This window comes from Dipodomys merriami, unplaced genomic scaffold (genome assembly GCF_024711535.1).
Source record: "Dipodomys merriami isolate MVZ:Mamm:240054 unplaced genomic scaffold, mDipMer1.0.p SCAF_1, whole genome shotgun sequence".
NCBI classification, from domain to species: domain Eukaryota; kingdom Metazoa; phylum Chordata; class Mammalia; order Rodentia; family Heteromyidae; genus Dipodomys; species Dipodomys merriami.
Genome location: NW_027202270.1, coordinates 94518333 through 94542916, shown reverse-complemented (window position 1 = coordinate 94542916; position 24584 = coordinate 94518333). Strand labels below are relative to the sequence as shown.

Sequence of the window (24584 nt, the reverse complement as noted above, 5' to 3'; positions counted from 1 at the left end):
TTAAATTTTTATTCCCAATTTTCTTTTGCATAATATTGTTTAAAGAATAAAATTCGAGCATTGAAAAATGTTAGAGCTAGAAAAATGTAGTGTCCTAGGAAAGTAGAGCATAGAAATCTAGAACAGTAGCCTTGGATCTCATTTCATATTATTAGTTATTGTAGACTGTCAGTCCTCAATTTGAGATTATTTTTAAAGAACAGCATCAGTAGAAAAGAAATTGGTAGAGGGAGTTAAAGAATTCACTTCTATTAAAAAAGAAAATTGCCAGGCGGCAGTGGCTCATGCCTGTAATCCTAGCTACTCATGAAGCTGAGATTTGAGGATCGCCTTCAAAGCCAGCCCAAGCAGGAAAGTCCATGAGACTCTTATCTCCAATAACCCATCAGAAAACTGGAAGTGGCGCTGTGGCTCAAGTGGTAGAGCACTAGCCTTGAGCTGAAGAGCTGAGGGACAGTACCCAGGTCCAGATTTCAAGCCCCACAACTGACAAAAAAAACCCACAAAAATAAAAAAAAAAACCAAATCTTAATCTCAGTCAAAAAAGCTTTATTTTCAATATGAATAATTAGCAAAATCTCATTGTTAAATTTGTTGTTCATTATTCACTCAGTTACCAACTTATTAAATGCCTTTCTAGTAATTGCAAAATATACATGGTTATAGCCCTGTTTCTTTGTGAAATACAATTATTTTCAATAATTTGTAAAGATGTTAAACTACATTTAGATCCCAAGCTATAATGTAAATAATATATTTTAAATGTTGAAGGGTATCAAAAATGTAGACTAGAGTAATGGTTAATACGTTATGAACTGGACCTTGAAAATTGTACAGGAATTGCTTAAATAAGAGAAGAAATTTAAAAAAAAACTTAGGAAGGTGTATATGGGAAGGATTCCATTATTAGTAAAAACACTATGTTGGCACAAAAGGAACATTTGTGTGGCAAATCATTAGTTAAATAAGATGAGACCAGATAATGGAAAGCCTTACATGGCTAGCTGAGGTAAATCCTACAGACTGCAAATTATTACTCATATTTCCTAAAGAACTGTTTCGCTTTCTCTGAAATCTTATTTAAAAAAATAGACATTTGTTCTCTTTTATGCTAACACTCCAGACAGACTCTTAAGCTTACTTCTAGGTAACAGCTTTTGATAGGTAGAAATAGGGGAAATTTGCCAACAATGATAACCTAAATGTGATAGCTACAAACTCAAATCTTTGATCTATTTGAATGTGTACAGTGCTCATGTTTATTTAACAGAGTTTTAAACATAAGTTGGAAAAGTGATCGTTTGAGTAATGTTCCTTAGTAGGCTCATAATATATAAATTTTGAAATTTGAGAACAACCTTTGAGGTTTGTTGTTTATTGCTGTATTTGCTTTGTCTGAAATATTAAAGATTATTGTTGATCTATTACTGTGGACTTGCTTTAAGACAAGCTGTATTTATTTTTACTTCTTTACAGTAATATTGTGTAGTTCAGCAAAACTGTTACCTGTTAGCAAGATTTCACCTTATAATTTGTAGTAACTTTTTGTACTTACTCCTCAAAGCTTGATTGTATCAACATTGAACCAAATACTTCTTGTTAAAATCTTAATTTTAAAATTACTTTGATGTTTCCAAGATCCTCTGTCTTAGTTACTAAAATACTGTTTTTCTGCAATAAGTAATTCATCCTTAATGTCTGAAAATTCTTAAGCAGACATTCAAATTACATAAATAAAAAGTATATTATACTTTTCCATTTAAAGTGGAAATGCTATTAGTATTGACTGAATCTATTGTCTTCACTATTTGAAAATTGAAAAATGATTTTTAACAGAATGTGTACTTTGTAAATGTTAAACATTACAAATGTATTAGTAAACTGCATCTGTTATGTGGATATTTAATTACATCTTCATGGTGTATATCATCCAAAATTTTAATGGCATTTAATTCAAAATCACTAAGCTTTAACAACTAAGTAGTAAATGATATAAGCATTTTGCTGACAAAATATTAAAGATTCAAGCTTTGTACATTTATATTGTACATTGAAATATTTCTTAGAGATTTTTGATACATTTTTGTGTGGTTAAAAACAATCAATACCACTGTTCTGTCAGTCTAATGAATAGAAACTTTTAATCTGAAACTATTTCTATAATATACTTCTGTTTATACATTTATAAGAACAAGTTTTTCTCCTAGTATTTAAAAAGATCAGCTGAGATGAAAATATATTCATTGTTAAAATTAAATTTGTTAAAGGCACTTACTTTTTTATGTTTAAAGGTCATCTATATAAAAATAGCTAACAGACTGTCACATCTTTATTTAAAAACTAATTTAGAAATTCAACCAAGAAAATAATTTTCTGTGACATTTAAACAGTCTTGTCCTTTGATGCACAAACATATAATTTTTACTTGTTTATTGAAAATACTAAAATCTCACTTACTACCTGATTATAATATTTAATAAGCAAACATTTAATTATCAAAATATATCAATATACTCTCGAAGTTTTAATTTTTTTATTCTTGGGGTTCCAAAAAGGATCAGGATTATTAAGTACAATTTAGATGAATACAAGTTCAGTTATTAATACATGCTTAATACCTCCTTTACATGAAAATCAAAAAGAAAATCAATGATATGTTTAACAAATCACCTTAATACAAGTTACCACAAATTTTGAACCACTTGATAGCACAGTATTTGCTGTTCTTTGCTGTAATTAATGATTTCGTTATGAATGTGTTTCCAGGACAAGGGGGCTATCACAATTGCCCTATAGCAATTCCATGTTGGTTTCTATTCTGATGCAAATAGAAAAGCCCTATGCAACTAGCATCTTGGGCTTGTGTGGGTTAATGGCCCTTGGTTCCTATCTATACTGAAAGAGTCTCTAGTTTACACATGTTAGTCAACAACTTCATTATTAATCTGAGACTACTGTGGGACAGACTTTTTAAAATGTTGAATGCTTTCAGAATTTTGTAAAATAGCATTGAGTCAGAGGTGGGAAAATATAACATTTGGAGGAATGAAGTTATTCACATGTGCTCCAACGTAGTATTTATTGCACATAAAAGAATATGTTAATGCAATTTTAATAACTGAAAATGTGGTCTTTCTGGAGAAATAGCAAGAATTAATTACAAAGACCCAAAATAGAAGATAAAAGATTTGTAGCTCTTAAAGAAATGTAGATTCACATCTGACTTTAGACTCTCTCCTATTTTTGTATGATTGAGAAACATCTTGGTTTTACCCACCATTCAATCTAGTTTTCTTCAGACTATCGTAAATTTGAATTTAAGTAGGATAGGGAATATTTTTGAGGAAGTAACATAAAAAGATCCAATAAAATAAGAACCAATCTCATTTACTAGAGGGCAGCATCTTAACCAGAAGCTTTTCTATTTCTTATCCTTTCCTTTACTCATATACTTTTTTCTGTTCAGATCTTAAATGCAAAATATGACTTCTGGTGATTTTATCTGCTTTTCTTTACACTGCTGAACCTTTAAAGTTATGCTTTTGCTCATATGTAAGTGATTGTGATGCATATCTATCAAGAAAATCATAATGGAGACTTATCTCTATACTATGAAATCCTACCCCATTTTGCTTAGCAAATATTATCTACTAAAGATACCACTTAAGCAATGTTGGTTGGCTAAGTGAACAAATGGACACTTTTTAAAACTCTTTACAACTTTTAAAAACTCTTAACATCTTTAAAAACTCTTAACATCACATATAGCTTAAGGTTGCGCTAATAGACAAAAAAATTCTGAAATAGCTTAATGATTTGTTCAACAGTCATAAGGTTGCTTACAATATGTTTTATATACAGCCTATACAAGAGTTTAGAAGTGAACAAAGAATATGATTCAATATTTTTGTGATTATTTTGAACAGTGGCAACAATGTTATACTCTTCAAGTTTATTAAATTTACTATTTAGCATAAATATATTTAGCATAAATATATCTTGTTATTTTTTAAAGTGCTATTAATTACGTGTTTATTAATATGAAGTTAATGTTTACATTTTCAGACGGGCTCTAACTTAATTAAAATTAATATTTTAGAAGAGAATGTGATATTAAGAACTCTGAACTGCAAATTTAATTACTTTTATGTATGGACCCTAAATTCATATGGAATCAACTTCTTGGTGATATTCAACATATTAAGTAGGTGGATACTTTTATCCAAAGTAAACTTCATTTCACCACCTTGTCAAATCTCCAGCTGTATTCATTGATAGGTAAATGACCTTCTTTCAGTTTTACTCATCAGATTTCTGGAATTTTATTTTGACATCTCTTTTCCCCCAGGAAATCAAGAGGGAAAGAAATGAGGCTACTATTCATGAATATGGTCAGGATACCTTTAGTGCCCATGTGAATTTTATCTGTCACCATCATGATTTCAAGTCATGACTTTATTTTTACATGCTTATGCATGCATATTTACATGCATTAGTTACCTGATTGATCTTAAATTCCATTAACTTTAATTGAATAAGAGAAAACTTTGTTCATAGGATTTTGTTCTCCTTATGTTACATTTTGTTTTGTTTTGTTTTATTTAATAATCAGTTTAAGGCTTGTAAAGGTTGATTTGCTCCTGAACTGCTTTGTTCCCAGACATTGCCATCTTCCCCAACTACCACCAAGTCCTCTCCATCTGATCCCATGACCACCTCCAGAGCTAATCAGGTACAGTATCATCCTATCATCTTCTCCATACTTTCACGGGTGATGCCTGCAAACTGGAGAAAAAGATACTGGTGGGTTAAGGATTTATTCGTTCATTCACATATATACACCATAATCCGATTCCAAATAACTTGAAAAACAAATATCAACTAATTATTAGAATTTATGTACATTTTAACAAGATTATATTCAGATATGGATTTAATTAGAGTATTGAATTATTCCCTTAAAATTACATTTTTGAAGCTCTGATGATTAGTTATTGAGTTGGTATTTTAATCCCCCTCAATATCTCCTCTAAGAATTATTGGTATGTAAGTTAAAGGTATCTTAAGTGCAAAAAACAGTTACTAAAAACTGAGCAAAGGTATATCTTTAAAAGTGAATGCAATTATATTGGAGGCATGCCTTCCTATGTAAACAGTATTGGTGTCAAACATTTATAGTAATCTAATCTTAACTAAAATGATACATGTAATAAGTTTAATATTATTTAATAACTCTGGAGATGGCATTTTATTAATATTTAAGAGTTTCAATATTTTCATTGCTAGAGTGGCAAACTGCAACTAGAAATAAATTTTATTAGTTTGATTTGATGATTGTCTTGGTGCTAAATATTAACAGGTCATTTTTAATAAATGTAAATGTTGCTTAATCTATTAAAGGAATTAAACACATTTTCATTTTGTCTGAGTTGAGTTTCATTTAGGTGAGAAATATGTTTTTCTTATTTCTACTGGCATTTTTCCACTAAATCAAACCTTATGGGATCATTCAAACAACAAAAGCTGATTTAAAATGTATTTTTATTAATTTTCCAACAAATTATTAACTTTGAATTATGTTTGTTACATACATTAAATTTAGCATGTTACCTTATGAAGACTGTCAAGATTATTTTGCTCACTTTCTATTGCTACCTCAGATAGAATCATATTACAATAACATGGAACAAAACAAAACAAACAAAAACCCCAAAGTGTTTAGTATGTTATTCAACAGTAAAAGCTTGATTTACACTTTATAAAATGTCATTCCCTTCAAACAAAAGTACTTTATAATACTCACATTTTCTAATTAATTGGTTAATAAAGTACATTTCTTTGGTGACCAACCCAGAACTTCTCTTTGAAGGAAATAATAATACATAGTGAATCATATTTGTATTATGTACACATGGACTTAAAAGTGTATGTAAGTGTATATGTCTTGGCCTTTTCACATAAGCTTTAATTGTATAGTATAGAAACATTGGAAAAAATATTTGACTACTTTTTTAATGTTTCTCTTACACTATATCATTGTTTTGTTTCCAAAGAAAAGCAAGAAAAATCAACACAACAGCAACAAAAATGAAATTAATGATTTTTCCAAAGTATCAAGCTAAAATCCCGCCACTTAGAAAATAACATTTTAATTGTTTCTATGTAACAGATTTATGAAGATGTGCATTGTTATAAAATGAGTTCTTCAAAATATAATTATGTATACTAAAGTTTTTATGTTGTTGTATATTTTCCTCCTTTGTATTTGCCCCTACGTTCAACTCTCCAAAATCGAATAAGGTTTTGTTAATTTGAAATAGTCAAGGATGATTTTAATATTCTGTCAGCTGTACTCAAATATGTATGTTATTCGTACCCTATTTTCTTATATTTGTTATGCGAAGAAGAATGATGATGTCTCCTGGATAACATGAAGCAAGATTTAAAAGAACAGGACATAACACTAAAATTCACCGAAAAGTATCAACATTGACTTTATGTTATTTGTAATTACTTTTACATTATTTCCTGGCAGATACTATTTATGTGGAAGAGAGAAGGAATTTGTTTTCTTGTTGTTTTTGTTGTTGATTTTCACTTTAAATTATAGAGGTCACAGTTGCTTCTTATAAATTTTCCTAGTTGATTTTGTTTCACTATACTGACATCTGTATTATTGGGGCAGGAAAATATTTCTATAAAATAATCTTATACTTTACAAAATTAAAATTTGGACATATAAGAAAATAGCTTTTATAACAGATTTAAATTTAGTTTTTTTTACTCGCTATTCAACAAATATTTCTTGTAGCTGACAAAAATGGATCAAAGCCAGAGATGTCTCTTTTAGATTAACAATCATTGTGTACGTCTTTTAATACTCTTCTCTATTAAAAGTATAGCCAGATGCCAGTGGCTCATGACTGTAATTCTAACCACTCAGGAGGCTGAAATTTGCAGATTGTGGTTCTAAGCCAGCCCAGGCAAGAAAGTCTGTGAGTCATTTCTCTAATCAACCACCAAAAAAAGTTAGATGTGGAGCTATGGGTCAAGTAGCCTTAAGCACAAAAGCTCAGAGACAGCACTCAGACCCTGAGTTCAAGCCCAGAATTGGCACAAAAAGGTAGATCAAAACTTTTCCTACAAGAACTACAGTAAGTCAGTTTTAAATAATGACAGTCACTATCTGTATTTTAATAAAAATTATGTTATGATTGAGTTCTATTTTCCTGAATAGCTTGTGTTATAAACTAATGTGTTAAAGAATTAATGAACTATAAATATTTAATCATTCCAAAAAACATAAAAGTAATTCAAAGATTAAGGTTGGTCTACAGATCCAACATTTTAAAACTCCTTCCTATCTAAACAGTTGTTTAGTGCATGAATTTTGCTTTCTTAACATTCAGGCCTCCTAACATAAAGTACAGTAATGTGCAATAATAATTTTTTCTTCAAAATTAAAGGATTATTATATAAGAAGCTTTATAAGATGGTAACTAGAAATCAGCACTGGAAGTGATACCAAATTACATATGATCATTCTTGTTCCATTCCTTGCTGAGTAACCTTGATCCTAAGATTCCTTATCTGAAACAAAAAATAGAACTTGCTAGGGTTGACATAGGAAATGCAGAACTAATTATTTAAAGTGATTATGTAAAAGTTTATATTTTACAATGTTTTAGTTTAGTGTTTAGAAGTATTCTTTTATCAGTCTTACTAAAATTATTCTGTAATTATTTTCCATGGAAGTACTAAATTGTTTTTTACTTAGTAATCACATTGCTCCAACTTCCCCACTGAGATAATAAAAGTAGTAGAGCCCTAGTGGGGTATGTAATCCTAAATTACTTAGAAGGCTGAGATATGAGGTTCACAATTCAGTGCCATCCAAGGCAAGAAGGTTCATGAGACTCTATCTGCAATTAATTACCAAAAAAGACATGGAGCTGTGGCTCAAGTGGTAGAGTAATAGCTAGCCTTGCAAAAAAAAAAAAAAAAAAAAAAAAGGTCAGGGATAGCACCCAAGCCATGAGTTCAAGCCCAGAACTGGCATAAAAAAAATAAATAAGGCCAGTGGCTCATGCCTGTAATCCAAACTACTCAAGAGGATGAGATCTGAGGATTGTAATTTAAAGCCAGCCTGGCCAACAAAGTCTGTGAGACTCTTATCTCTACTAAACTACTCAAAAAAAGCCAGAAGTGGTACTGTGGCTCTAGTGGTGAGTGCTAATCTTGAGCAAAAGAAGCTTAGAAACAGCTCCCAGGCCCTGAGTTCAGGCCCTAGAACATACATACATACATACATACATACATACATACATACATACATACATACATACATACATACATACATACATACATACATACAAAATGAATAGTTTTATGAATAATATTCTTTTTCAAATGTTTTAGATGAATAATTAAATGGGAAATTCTTATGGACTGCATTTTAAATGTGAACTAAATATTAAGATACAGCAAGTAAAATTGTATTTTTTTTCTTTTTGATTCCAGTGCTAGTGCTTGAACGCATGGCCTCACTGCCTTTCTGCTTATTACCACAGGCATTTTTCCTGTGATCAAAGCCCATTCATTGCAAACTTACAGTAAATCTCAGCTTTTCCTTTATAAAAGGGTTTTTTTTATATCAAGGTTTTGCTCTCTGTGGGAGCATTCCAAACAGCAGGCAAACAGCAGGAGTTTTCAGGTTCCATATTTAAAAGACTGAACAAAACTTTTTATTTTACTAAATTATGACATTTTCCAAGATGTAAATATATATACATATATTATTTTATTATATTTACCCCTGTCATCCTCTCATTTCTCTCCCACTGGTTACTACTACAAAATAGTCCACCTTTTACATTCATATCTTTTTGCTTGTTTGTATATATAGTTTCTTCATTTGAGAAAAATTAAGAAATATTTGTCTTTCTAAATCTAGCTTATTTTGTTAACTTGATGATACCCAGTTAAAATAATTTTCTTGCAAATGCCATACTTTGATTTTTTTCATGGCTGGATAATTTGACATAATACACACATACACACACACACACACACACCACACACACACACACACACACACACACACACACACACACACACACACTGTTCATTTATGTAGACACTTAAGCTGATTCTATAACTTGGGTCTTGTGAATAGTGCTTCAATGGGCATGGATATGTAAGTATCTCTATTTTTAGATTTTTTTGTGTGTATTTGCTAAGGAGTAATAGAACAGAATCATATATAATAGTTTTGGTGTTTTTATTTGTAGTTTTGTTATAGTAACTTCTATATTGATTTTCAAAGTGCTGCACTAATTTAGACACTCATCAACAAAAACTTCAATGTCACTTCTACCTTGTTTAGTCTTTTGTAGTAAAATGAATGAAAGTGTTACCTCTACTTTTGTTTTCCAGTTTCTTTCTATTCCAAAACCTACTTCAGAGTTTGTCTCCTTTATTCTACCACAACTGTTTGTCAAACAAATCAGTGTTGTCTACACTGCTAATTGCAGCTATTTGTTTGAAACTACATGTTACTTGATGTACCAACAGTGATTACTGCTTCAATAATTTATATCATCCATACTTTCTTTACATGATTTCCAGCATGCTACTCCTCCTGTTCCTGTACCATGCTATGTTGCTTCTTTTCAGAATACCAGTTACTTAATCCTGATAGCCCTATGTACTCAATGTTGGAGTGCTCCAAGTCTTGATATGTGAGACTTTTTGTTATGGTGGTTCTTACTGGTGGTGTTGGTTAGTGGTGCTGTGGTTTGAATTTGGAACTTTATGCTTGTTAGGCAAGGTCTGTACAACCTGGGCCATACCTCCAACTCTTTGTTGCTCAGTTATTTTTTCAAAGAGGGTCTTCCAGGGCCAAAATCCTCCTAACTTGTGTCCTCTTAGGAAGCTGAGACCACAGACATGAGCCACTACACCCCATACTTGAGACTTTTCCTAAATCTATATTTCTCGTAAATCTGTATTTTTCTTGTCTGATGTGTTGGCGTTTATATATTGACATCTGCAAAATTTCTGTTGTCAGTTTGAAGCTAGCTTAATGGTGCTTTTGTCTGTTATGTGCTTCTGTACTATAGCACAGTACCTGAGGTGGAAACTTAAAGAACATTTTTCACAGATCCAGAGGCTGAAAAAGTTCAGTATCAAGATGCCAACACCCGATGAGGACTTTCTTGCTGCATCTTCACAAGGAGGGCAAGAAAAAAGAACTAACACAATGTTGCAATGTGGTAGAAGAGCAGAAGAGAGAGAATATGCTCTCATAAACACCTCATATTAGTACTATTAATTCAGTCATAAGGGCAGAACTAATCACGACCTTAAACATATCCAAAAGACATCATCTCTCAAGAGTATTGCATTAAATTTCCAGCACATGAATTTTGTAGGTAAAGCATTCAAATCACAGTAACTATGAATTAATGAAACATACCTCACAAAAAATTTATTGAAATTATTTGAAATTGTTTCTCAAAACATTTTTTAAGATTTTTATACACTTAGGTTCCAAAAAGCTTTCTTTCCTTTATCTCAAGTCCAGATATCACTGAAACTCCCTCCAACTATTTTCAGTTTCCCTCTGTTTCCCTCCCTTTGCGCTTTAATTGGCATCTTAAGTTTAACAACATCACAAACTACTCTATCCCTGTTCCTTTTGAAATATTAGATTTTATTCCTCTACCTACACTTGAAAATAGCTTAGATTTACCCAATAAAAGCCAGTATATTCAAAATATCATCTGATGATTCACAAATGTTGGCCTTCCATGTTACCTCTTCGAATAATTTCTTTGACTTCAATTTTTTTCTGTTCCTTATGGAGACACTAGGCACATTCTTACCTCCTTGATTTGCTCTCACTTTTCTTTGTAAATTTTTCTTTTGTTTTTGTTTTGTTGTGTTTTTATAAATCCATTTTTATTTTTAAAGATAGTGCAAAGTTTCAATTCAGCATGTCAGTATATGTGTAAAATACATCTTGATCCGTGTCACTCTTTCCATCACTCTCCCCTCATTCTAAAATCTTATCATATATGTATTTGACTAACATATCAATAACTCCTTCAATCTATTCAGAATTTATCCATATGAAACCTACCTGACCCACTTACTTAATGTTCTAACCTGGATTCCCCCTTTTGCAATATTCCAGATTATCTTTATCTTGCCATCTTTTTACATTTGATTTCTCACTGCTCATGAGTACTGTATATTTCTTACGATATTTACTGGGAATTGTGTTTTACTCTCTTAGAAAGTTCAGTTGCACAAGAATAAAGATTCTTTCCCTCACATCTCTCCTCCCCCTCTCCTCCCTCTCTCTCCCCTCTCTCTGCCAGTCCTAGGGTTCGCTCAGGACCTGGGCACTGTCACTAAGCTTCTTTTTTGTCAAGGCTAGTGCTGTACCACTTGAGCCACAGTGCTACTTCCATCTTTTTCTGAGTAATATATTGGAGATACAAGTCTTACAGACTTTCCTGCCTGGTCTGGTTTTGAACCACAATCCTCAGAGCTCAATCTCCTAAGTAGCTAGGATCACAGGTGTGAGCCAAAGGTGCCCAGCATATTTTTCTTCCTTATTGCTGTTGTATCTAAAATATTAGCCAGAAACGTAATGGGCTCTCAAAAAAGTATTTGTTAAGTGACAGTGTTAGATAGAAATACTTATGTATTCTGTATGATTTACAATCCTTCAAGTGAGATTTTGCACAGATATTCCCTAAAATTGTAAGCCAAATAGTCAGTGTTTTTGATGGAACAAAACAGGCTAAACTTAAGAAACTTACCCTTCTTACCTAGACATCTATTATGCTCCTTACAATACTCAGAGTACATTTGCCAAAATAACCCGGCTTTTGTTTTAAGTGAATATCATAGTTCTCCAAAAAATATGAAAATTAATTTTATTTTCTTGAGCATATATGTATGAGTAGTAGCTGTTTACATGAGAGAGAGAAGCATTAGGCTGAGCCTTAGGAAATTGCTCGTTTGTGAACATTGTTTTATAGCTTTATGCATAACATCGTCCCCCCCCAAAATTCTTCAAAGGCACCTAACAATAAACTGAATCACAGGAACACATATTCCATATTAAAAGAATATAAGCACTGGTAGCTCGGTGCCTTTTAACCCTACTACTCAGGAAGCTGGGATATGAAAATCAGAGTTCAAAGGCAGAGTTCAAAGGTAGCCTGGGCAGAAAAGCCCTTGAGACTCTTATCTCCAGTTAACCAGCAAAAAGCTGAGAGGAGCAAAAGTGAGCCTTAAGTGAAAAATTTTAGGAACTGCTCCCAGTTCTACCAATACCAAAAAGGGAAAAAGAAATAGGACTTGAATATAAGGACATCATATAAGGATCATATTCTTTCCAAATGGATAGAGTTACATAATTTTGGAAGATCAGGTTTAATATAAAAATATCAATTATTTTAAAACAAATTTGTTTTTATTAACTTCTGATATCATAAAAATTGAAAAATTATTTTCATATTCATGTTAAAAAAACAAATTTCAGCTGGATGCTGATGGCTTATGCCTGTAATCCTCAGGAGGCTAAATGCTTAGGATCATGGTTTGATTCCAACCTGGACAGGAAATTCCATAAGACTTATCTCTGATTAACCATCAAAAAGCTGTTAGTGGAGCTGTGGCTCAAATGATTGAATACTATCTTTTAGCAAAAAGCTCAGGGACAACGTCCACACCCTTAGTTGAAGCTCCAGAATTGGCACAAAGACAAAAATAAATAAATAATAAATAAATCATGAAAGGACTATTAGAAAATTACTAAGAAATCAATCTTCTTGTGAGAAGTAACTTTTCATGCAGCATTAAAGTTTAGAATAAAATGCTTATGCTGAAAGTAATATGATATTAACAAGAAAAGATATTATTGTCAGTGAAAACCAGTAAAGAGTTCCAAATATATCCAAGCATATGTGGAACTTAATGTGTGACAAGGAGAATAGTGTAACTTGAGGATTAGTAGTGGGATCTGAAACCATAAGTTCTGGCTACTAATTAAATATTTTCCACATCCTACTCATCTAGTTTAAGGTCATCTTTAATTTTGCTATGCAGGATTTTCATATAATAATAGTGTCTACTTTGTAGAGTTGTCACAATTTTAAATGAACCTGTATGTGAGAATATTTAGAACACTGTCTAGTTCAGGACACCTAAGTACCATTATAATGAAGTGTAGAAGATGTAGTATATGGTGCTGATATAGTTTACTATTCATCTGAAAATAAACTTAATCCATCTAAAAAAATGTACACAAGGTGAAGTGTATTCATGGTTAAAATCACAGCTGTTTAATGAAATTACATGTGAAATTAAAATTGAAGCTGGCTTTCTTAAGTAGAAATACAATCTAAAACTAAAGAATCACCTTACTTGAATATAGAAATAATTATTTTTAGTATACAAGAATGACTATTAGTAAGCAAACTAATGGTATTTTAATTAATTTTTTTGGGGGGGTCCAGTCATGGGGCCTGAACCCTGGGCCTGGGCGCTGTCCCTCAGCTCTTCAGCTCAAGGCTAGCGCTCTACCACTTGAGCCACAGTGCCACTTCTGGCTTTTTTCTTTTTGCTTATGTGGTGCTGAGGAATCGAACCCAGGGTCTCAGGCATGCAAGGCAAGCGCTCTACCACTGAGCCACCTTCCCAGGCCCAGTAATGGTATTTTAAGATGTTGAACACACATGATTTCTACTACAGAATTTCTAGAATTCTATTTTAAAAGAATTCAATAACTAAGCACCAGTGGCTCATGCCTGGAATCTTAGCTACACAGAAGGTTAAAATTTGAGAATAATGATTTGAAGCAAGACCAGAAAGGAAAGTATATGAGACTCTTAGCTCCAAAGAACTACACCACAAAAGCCAAAAGTGGAGCTGTGGCTCGAGTGGTAGAATGCTAGCTTTAGGCAAAACAGCTCAGAGATAGTACCGGGGCTCTGAGTTTAACCTCCAGGACCAACACCAAAATTAAATAAATAAAAGCAATACAGTAGAAAATCCAAAGGTAATTGCAGATTTAGATACAGAAATATCCAGTAAATATGTAAACATGTTTAATCTTACCAGCATCTGGGTACAATGAGTCAACATCAGAAGATTATACTTATTTTACCGAATAGACAAAAAGACATGTGAATTTATTGGATATACACACATCCTAGAATTCATGTATGTATGTTTTTAGAAATCAAAATTCTGGCAAGAATACAGGAAATAAGAATTTTCAGACAATACTTGTATAAGAAGCGCTATTCCATCATAGCCTTTTACAATCTGTTCTGTAAGATTTGATGCACTAAAATACTGAAACAAAAGTGAATAAAGTTAATGTGAATAAACATTTTTTTATATTATCAAAATTTGGAAAATGAGTTCTCACAGAAAAGTACTTGAATATATTATAGTGCACAAAATGTTATGTGATAAAATTATTAAAAGTAATAAATAAGACCCATGTGAACTGGTCTACAGCATGCTTTATTAATTTAAGAACTGACAAACATATAATCGTGTGTGTGTGTGTGTGTGTGTGTGTGTGTGTGTGTCCTAAGGCAGCATGCTTTATTAATTTAAGAACTGACAAACATATAATCGTGTGTGTGTGTGTGTGTGTGTGTGTGTGTGTGTGTGTGTGTGTGTGTGTGTGTGTGTGTGTGTGTGTGTGTGTGTGTGTCCTAAGGCTTGAATTTAGGACCTGAGCACTGTCCTTAAGCCTTTTTGCTCAAGGCTAGCATTCTGTCACTTGAGCCACAGCTCTATTTCCAGCTTTTTTGGTAGTTAATTAAAAATAGTCTCATGAACTTTCCTGCTCAGGCTGGTTTCAAAACCACAATCCTTAGATCTCAAACTCATGATTGGCCAGGTATGAGCCACTGGTGCCAAGCCATATGACTATTTTTATAGTCATATAATATCTTGTGTTCCGGTTTCATGTTTATACTCATGAAGATGATAATGGTTATGAAAATTATTCATATATTAATGGTCTCTCTTATTTGTGCTTTAAAAATAAGTCAGCCAAAATAATGTTATACAACATGCAAACACACAAACCTCAGTTGTAGTATACTTAATGTTTTAAGAAATAGAAATGGGAAGATTTGACTGACTTTGACATTGCATGTGCCTTTGAACTACATGATACCTCGATTTCCATGTGAGTTAGTGAAAGTTTCAGGAGTCACTGGAGAGAGACATGGGGCCAAGAAGGCATATACATTCACTCACTGCAAGGGGATTATTCTGGTTTTTACTATAAAGGTTATACTAAATTAAAGAATAAACAATGTATGTTACCTGTTTTACCTTCTGAAAAGTTCTCAATTCTTACTTCTTATGAAAATTACCTATTGAGATTCAAAATTAATAATTCTTAGATGAGTTTAGGAACCTATATTTGAAAAGATAAACAAAAATTTCTTGGAGTCTTCTGAGATGTTCAGGAAATCTATGATAAATTTATTATGGTAAGTGTACACCAGATGATAGCAATCTCAGTTTGCATATTATGTAACTCTTTTGTCAAAATTGAGCCCATGGAGACTTTTTCATGTAGAAACATAACAACATACAGTGAAAAAAACGTAAAATAAGAAATAGGGTAGTAACACATTTTTCGACATTTGTAATTTCTTTTAAACATGCTTAAAAATAGAAAAATATTAAAATACTCTCCCAGTTAAGACTGCCTTTTCTACATTAGGGTGTTTAGTACCTAACTATCTCATGAATTCTTTTAAGTTTCTTTGTTTCACTGTGTACATTAATAAATAATCTCTGACCTTGTTGACTTTGATTTCTTTTCCTCCTTTTTAAATCTTTGAGTTAAAAAATTTACTTAGTCTTTATTACTTTTTCTTTTTTTATTACCTCCTTGCAGATCATTTTACTACAGTTTACTTTAGCTATTATTTTTCTTCTTGAGCAGAAAAAGTAAAATATTAAAATATTTTATGGGGCTGGGAAGGTGGCTCAGTGGTAGAGCGCTTGCCTTGCATGCTCTAGGCCCTGGATTTGATTCCCTAGCACCACATAAGCAAAAAGAAAAAAGCCGGAAGTGGTGCTATGGCTCAAGTGGTAGAGCGCTAGCCTTGAGCTGAAGAGCTGAGGGACAGTGCCCAGGCCCAGAGTTCAGGCCCCACGATCGGACCAAAAAAAAAATATTTTAATAAAGAAAAGATTTTACTTTGTCTTCAAATTGCTTTTGGTCAAATACATTTATTTACTTCAGATACTAATGATATAAGAATTTGTAATATTTTCATCTTTTTAATGATAAGCAATTCTGATAGGAATTTTAAAACTTTCTCTTATTACTATGATGCTAAAATATGCTTTGAATAATCTCCCAAAGGACTGCACAAATTAAGTATTACGTTTACCTCATAACTTTTTAAATACTATGATATGATTTTCAAGGTATCACAGAAACATATTTTAATCCCCTTATTGTCTTCTTAATCTATTTTGCCTGTCAACTTTAAATATGTTTTATTATTTTAGAAATTTAGTACTTATTCTATGGCTTAGCATACTCTTTCTCTGTTAAGTCCTACCGGACTTCTGATTTCTATAATCCCTCATCTACTGGCATATATATTTGAGTAAACGTAGGCACTTCAGAGGTAAAAGTGTCCAAATTAGAATTCCTTGCACCCTTTTTTTCCCCACCATCTGCTTCATTTATCACAGCTGCTGACTTATGTTCTAGGTATTTTTTTGCATTTAAATGTAATATTAAATTGAAAGTCTTAGCTGTCATATAAAAATCTAAATATTTAAAGTATTTAAACTCTCACTACTTAGAATGAACTCTAAAAGTATAAGCTGATATGACTTGAAATAATTATGGGGACCAGAAGCATGGCTCCAAGTTATAGACCCTTCCTAGCAAGTTCAAACCCCAGTATATTTATTTATTTATTTAGCAAATAGTAATATTCTCAGATTTTTGTATTTTGACACAGCAGTGGTGAAAGGCCTTCCATAAATATAACCTCAATGTATGGCTAGAGACATGGCTCAAGTGTTAGTGCACCAGCTGAGCACAAGCAGTCAAAACAGAAAACTTGAAGCTATTAGCTCAAACCCCAATACCCCCAAAATAAAATAACAGCATAATAAATATGTGTACATATATAATAAAAATGTGTACATATATAATAAATATGTGTACATACACATATAACCTCAATTAGACCTTGTAATCATTGAGATTGCATTCTAAATTTTCATTATCAAATAATAGACATGATATTTATAACTTCATTGCGTTTTTTTAAGTCACTTGGTTCTAGTAATTTTCTATTTTTATTTGCCTGTACCTAGTCTGCTTATCTTCTCAACAAAATTGAAATGGCTTAATGTGTTTCTCTTTCTACCAAGACAGCATAGTTTGCCCTGTAATTCACATTTCTAAGTATATCCCTCTCTGAGATAGAATGCAGTGTTTCTTTAAAATATGTAGCATTTGCCAAATAATCTTTTGAGTAGTGCATCAAAGGTAAAGTGAAATAATGTGTTAAGTCAAAATATAAGCACATAAAACTTTTTTTGCCTTTAGAAACTTTGTGGGATCATTATTCATTTTCTGTCTTCTTTCAAAGATGCATAAAACAAAGTATTCTGCCTGTCATTCTCTATCATAGAACCAGAGCGGAAAATAAAGTGGGGTCCCCGGGAATAAGAAGTGAAATGAGAATCAATTGCCACAGAACTTCTAAAGATGCTTAATCATGCATATCAGATACGTTTTCAGCTAGAAATACAATTTCTTAAAGCAAAACAAAGAATGGGAATTTGTCATAATAGTTATGTTACTACGGTAGGTGCTGTCACTTGACCTATTTTGATACTGGATAGATTTCACCATTTAATCAAATAAACATGAACATATTTGCATTCTAGACCTTTAGCATTAATCTGGCCCCATTTTTATGATGTAAGTAGCCTTTCTACACGTTTAATAAGGAAACAAATACACCATGAAAAATTACGAAGTAAGCAGATAGTTTATATTTAGTCATTCATTATTATGTGACTGTAGTATATATATAGTTACTTCATTCATATAATGTTACTTAAATGACCATTAATCATTGAGTGATATGGATTTTGGTTTAAGGTTACAAGCACATTTAAATTTTAAAAAGCAGCACATTTATATACTGCAGTATATTTGTAATGTAACTGAGATTTTAGTGATTAGGAATGATAATGGAGTTTATTGTTGTTTTAAGAACCTAAACTCATATTTTGCAGACACATGCCTTTATAACTTTCAAATAATTTTCTTAGTTTTATAGAGAGTGTGTGTGTGTGTGTGTGTGTGTGTGTGTGTGTGTGTGTGTGTGTGTGTGTAAGCATGTGAACATGCACATGTGTTCTGGGGCTGAACTCAAGCCCTGAGCACTGTACCTGAGCTTTTTTGCTCTAATCTGGCACTCTACCATTTGAACCCCTTCTCTACCTCCAACTTTTTTGGTATTTTATTGGCAATAAGTCTCATGAACTTTCCTGCCCAGGCTTGCTTCAAACTGTGATCCTCAAATCTCAACCTCCTGAGTAGCTAGGATTACAGATTCGGCCCTTGGTACCTGGCTTTAGAAATCATTTTTTATGTTTATTTTTGAATATTTGAGAAACTTAAAGCAGGTACAAATAAGAAATGAAAGTTAAAATACTGGCTTTCATGAAAATAACATTTTGTAAGAAAGGTAATTATCTGTTACAATAAACTCAGCATAGCAAAATCATAACAATGGGGGGGATCCTTGACACTTCTGATTTGAGGGAAAGGATTTTTTTTTACAAGTATACTACAGTTAAACTGCATATAAGACATAGGATTTCAGGTATAGGTGATGAACCAGTAGTGTGACAACGATCACATAGAGTCAGGAGAGGCTCCATATCTATTAACTGAAAGTTCTATATTCATATTCATGCTTTCATACTACTTTGTACTTAAAATATTAAGAAGCAAAACTGAGTAAGAAACATTTGAAGCAATAAAAAAGTAACATGATATAAGTTGTAGACATCTACATAACAACAAACATCACAGGTCACTCTCCACTTTAAATCTGAGATGGTGATGAGTAGAGGGTTAAAACATGAACAAAGATAGCATGAGATTTATGAAATTAAACATTATTGTGAAAACTACTCTGCCTTTCATTTGGTTATCAAGTGTAAGTGGATGAAGCAGATTAGTAGGAGAACTGTTGGATAAAGTCTTAATTTAAGAGAAGAAAACTTGTAATTTGCTGAGATCTACTAAATGTACATCATACTAAAATATGCATCTTCATTAAACACTGTTAAATGTGCATAACTACCATCAAAAAGCAATTTGAAAGTTGTTCATCCTGTTATATTATGAGAGTATCATGGTAAAAGGTAACTTAATCCTGCTTATTATGGTTTAAATTGAAATAAACTGTTTGCCCATGTCTCACACCCATAATCTTAGCCTACTCAGGAAGCTCAAATCTAGGGATCACCATTTGAAGCTAGTTCAGAAAGTCTGTGACATTCTTGTCCTTAATGAACTACCCACCTCCCTCAAAAGAAAGAAAGAAAAGCCAGAAGTAAAGGTATAGTTCAAGGGATAGAGTGCTAACCTTGAACACAAAAGCTCAGGGACAGTGCCCAGGCCCTGAGTTCAAGACTCAGGACAGGTGCACATACAGGCATGCACACGCACATGCATGCATGCATGCACACACACACACACATACAATTTGACATAATATCAGTATGTTTGATAAATGAATCAGAACATGATATGAGCATAATTTAGCCAATTATAAATCATAGTTTCAGAGTTAAAACAACATGGGAAGTCTTACTGACTATGTTGGCTTTAGATTCAGATGCCAAAAAGTACAGTCAGAAATTCTATCAATTCTGAAGTCTCTTTTTTGTCTAAATTAGCTTTATTTCCAGTTAGGCTCTTCCCACTTGAGACATCATGTTGGTTCTGAGAGTTCTGACACTGATCAAGATACATTATATATATAAATTGACATGTTGTATTAAATTTTTTTGTACAAATATTTAAACATTTTCTCCAATAACAAAAGATAAAGCTTCTATGGGAATATCTTGAAACGTATTAAGACCATCAATAGGGAAGGTATTAATATTGATAGGTCTGATTAAATATGAACATTAAGATAGGAACTAATTCACTGTGATTTTATAATTGTGAAGGGAGAGATTGTACCCATTCTATTTTCATAATATTTGTTATCTATTTTGATTGCCACCTACCACATGTGTTATATAAAATGTATGTGGTTTATATAGAGCATAAATAAATTGTGTACTCAGGACTTATCCCATAGTATCTTATACACGCTTAAATGTTCCAAAGCTGAAAAAAAAGCCATACGTAACTTTAATCCTTCTTTATCACATTATAATAACAAAAATAAAAATAAACAGCTAGATATGCAAAACTTATGACCCCAGCATTTTAGATAAGGGAGAGTAAATCTGTAATATTAATCTATCACTAACTTATCCAATGCTTATCTTGCATAACAAGTACAAGTCTTAGAAATTTTTTAAATAAAGGTTGTTTACCTTAAACTTACTATTATTTAAGTAAGTCATCTCTTCATGCTTCTTTTCTATTTTTTCCCAGTGTTCAGTTTGAGTGATGTCTAACCTTCCACAATGATGTCTCTTTAACTCTGGCCTGACTTAAAAAAAAAAAAAAAAAGAAGCTTTTGTGGTATTGTACAAATGAATTCTTACCTCTAGTCTCAACTTATATCTGTTAGGCGTCTATGTCCTTAGTAGGTTATTATTGTATAAGTAATTAGATGTATCTTTTTAGATCATCAGGAGAACAGGACAAGTCAAAGGATTTTCATGTCTTTTTATGAAAAATAAAATTTAGGGGCTGGGATTTAGCCCAGAACCAACCACCTGGGAGAGAAACTCCATGAACTCTTTTCTCCAGTAAACTACTCAGAAAAAGCCAGAAGTGGTGCTGTGGCTCAAGTGGTAGATTACTAGCCTTGAACAAAAGAAGCACAGGGACAGTGCCCAGGCCCAGAATTCAAGCCTCAGGACAGGAAAAAAAATAGGGTGAGATATTTCTTGGTTAGTTTATTATACATATTTCTTAAATGTAGAATTTAAACGCTTTTTATATTTGTTTCCTTTAATCTTCTAAGATCAATAATCTTACACAGAGTTGCCTATTATTACCTAAGAGAAAATTTTACATGCTATAATTAAGGTGCAAACAATGTCTGCTTTTAATTATGACAAAACTGTTGTTATTTGTGAAGAAATCAATCCTGTCAGTAAAATGTAGGACAACAGTAATATTTAATAAATGAACCAGTATAGTTGACATTTTTTGCATAAAATGTATGGTTAAAACTAAATCCCAGAGAATAGTACTATATTCATGAATATATATTTATATGATGATAAAATTAATGCTCCAGTTTGCAAAGATGCATATTATTTGGAAGGTATTTACATTTATGAGTCAATACAATATGTCTGAACAATGTCTGAAAAGGAAAGAATGATTAGAGGGAATGTAATGTTTTGAAACATAAGTTAGTGTTCCATACTCAAATTTGTTCTTATAAATACTAGTTATAGTTAAAGAAATAAAACTTGTGGTTATAGTAAATATAATGTGAGATTAATGTTCAGTATAGTAGAAATTAATATATTTACCTATTTCAGACAGTACATCTTATAAAACTATTTGTATTTGAGTTTCCTTTAACAGAAGACCTGTAGAATAGTTCTTGTAGCCCCAACTTCATTCTGTTCTATTCTTGAGTTGTTATTGAACAAAACAACATTGAGATTTAAAATTAATACAATTTTAAAATAGGTCTTTGGAAACACATGGTTGATTGTTGTTTTCTTCATAAAATTATGTTAAAATACTATAATTTGCCCTTTCATAAATGTTTTCAATATTCTTTTATTACAGAACTTACAATTTTGAGAATAAATGCTAGCTTGCAGAAAAACAATATTTAACTTTTAGATATTAAATACTTAAAAGTAAATTTTCACAATAATGCATAGGGTAAAATTTAAAGATGGTTCTTGTTCAATTTGATAATTAAGTAAGATGTAATCATGTTTTAACTTCCTAATAACAACATTTCCTAGGCAAATAATTTCCTATACAAAAGAAGTTTATAATCAAGCAAAATTAACAAATGTTAAAAACAAATACTTAGCTGGGTGCCGGTGGCTCATGCCTGTAATCCTAGCTAATTAGGAGGCTGAGATCTGAGGATTGTGATTCAAAGCCAGCCCCACCAGAAAAGTCCATGTGACTCTTCAATAAATACTCAGAAAAAGTCTAAAGTGGCACTGTGGCTCAAATGTGAAAGCACTAGCCTTCAGCACTAAGAGGCTCAGGAACAATGCACAAGTGCTGAGTTCAAGCCCCAGGATTGGCGAAAATAAAAGTAAAAATAAATTTTATAAAACTCAGAAATACATACATATATCAGAAATATATTTAACTTTCTTAAAAAATGCTTTTAGAAATTTCATATTATTTTATAGATTAAAATGATTTTATAACAAATTGAATAAAACAAATTTCTACCATGACTATAATTTCTGTACAATAGAAGAGGAATATGTGCCTGTGTGTACAGTGTAGAAATCTATTCATGAAGAGACTCACTCTATAATTTGGATTAATATGTATACTGCCTACTATCTTCAAAAACAAAATGTATAAACTGTATTTTCTTAAAATGTTCCTATCAAAAATCTGTGTTTTAAGCATGGCATTAGTGATTTTTGCTAGAAACTAATAAATACAGAATATCTCAACTAAACAACTAAGTTTCCTGTTCAAATTCTGACAGATGATTTCAGCTTGTCCATTTTCTGTAGTAAGAGAAGCAAGTATTTCAATGCTCTGTCCTTAGCACAACAAGCACCTACCTATCTGTGTACTTATATAAATCTCTATGCTACTGTAATATAGTCTTAAATGTTAATACCTATCATTCATAGTTTTAGGGGTGACAAAATACCACACCAGTGTATACTTTTCTTAATAGTATTTTACTGTGATTAACTAAATAAAAATGCCAACTTTTGTGGCTTATTTATATATTCAATTTAAACTATCAAACATGTTTTTAATTCATATGATCATATTGGATGTTGTAAATATTCACGTAATTCGTTTCTTTTTCATTTTCCTTTGGCAATGTGGTAGTAAAGGCTACTGTTTTAAATATAGCTATGTATACCATAAAGCATTCTGCTTCATTACAATAGTGACTTTACATTTTACAGATATAGATAAGACATCCAGGTAATATCATTCTCAAATAACTTATCAGAACCATTAAAACATTTAAAATCATTATTTACAAATGCATTTAATTTTTAAAGTTAAACATGTATATGTTTCATTGAAAAGCTAAAGTATTACTAATAATTTTATTGATTTTCATCTCCAAAAATAATCATGAAACAAGTAAGGGATTTGTGAATGATCCAAAAATTATTAGGTAACAAGGAACATTAAAATAATGTTTTGAAGGGATTCAAGCTGGAACTTTCCTACTGTTATGTTTGTAAACTTTGCTTTTATACTTTGCACTCTCTGCATGTATGTCTTTTATAGCAATCATTTTAAAGACATAGATGAAGGGTCAACTGATTTTTGAGCAATATAAATATATTACCATTGATGCATTATTATGATTCCCTCCCTATTAAAATGCTGACTTCTTATAAATTCTACTGGAAAATGCACAGACTCAAGTAAATTGTTCTTTAATAATTTTGACTTGAAAGTTTACTTTTTCCTTCAAAAATTCTAATTGTATGAAGTAGTCTTATTAAAATAAGATCAAAGTCACTTTAAAGTTGTGATATCTCTATTGTTCATAAAAATTGTTTGAACTAATTTTCAATTTGGTATTTTACTTCTCTAGGATAGCAAAATAATATAATGTGTGTGCGCAAAGCAGAAGTATTATTTATACATATTTTTTTTAATTACAGGTAAAGATTATAGTTCCCAACAGCACAGCAGGTCTGATAATAGGGAAGGGAGGTGCTACTGTGAAGGCTATAATGGAGCAGTCAGGGGCTTGGGTGCAGCTTTCCCAGAAACCTGATGGGATCAACTTGCAAGAGAGGGTTGTCACTGTGAGTGGAGAACCTGAACAAAACCGAAAAGCTGTTGAACTTATCATCCAGAAGATACAAGAGGATCCGCAGAGTGGCAGCTGTCTCAATATCAGTTATGCCAATGTGACAGGTCCAGTGGCAAATTCCAATCCAACCGGATCTCCTTATGCAAACACTGCTGAAGTGTTACCAACTGCTGCAGCAGCCGCAGGGCTATTAGGACATGCCAACCTTGCCGGCGTTGCAGCCTTTCCAGCAGTTTTATCTGGCTTCACAGGCAATGACCTGGTGGCCATCACCTCTGCACTTAATACATTAGCCAGCTATGGATATAATCTCAACACATTAGG

General features: G+C 32.0%; 1 protein-coding gene across 5 annotated transcripts in view; it reads left to right on the top strand.

Moving 5' to 3' along the window:
• Nova1 (NOVA alternative splicing regulator 1) overlaps nucleotides 1-24584 on the top strand; it is a 142743-nt gene that overhangs the window by 115567 nt on the left and 2592 nt on the right. For 2 of the 5 annotated variants that reach the window (XM_070026068.1, XM_070026084.1), the window contains exons 4-5: nucleotides 4661-4732; nucleotides 24106-24584. The exon at nucleotides 24106-24584 is cut by the window's right edge and continues 2592 nt beyond it. In XM_070026068.1, the coding sequence (XP_069882169.1) occupies nucleotides 4661-4732; nucleotides 24106-24584 (551 nt within the window). Of the gene's footprint in view, nucleotides 1-4660; nucleotides 4733-6053; nucleotides 6201-24105 lie in introns of those variants that run through there. The other 3 variants (XM_070026076.1, XM_070026094.1, XM_070026104.1) reach the window with 2 other exon arrangements.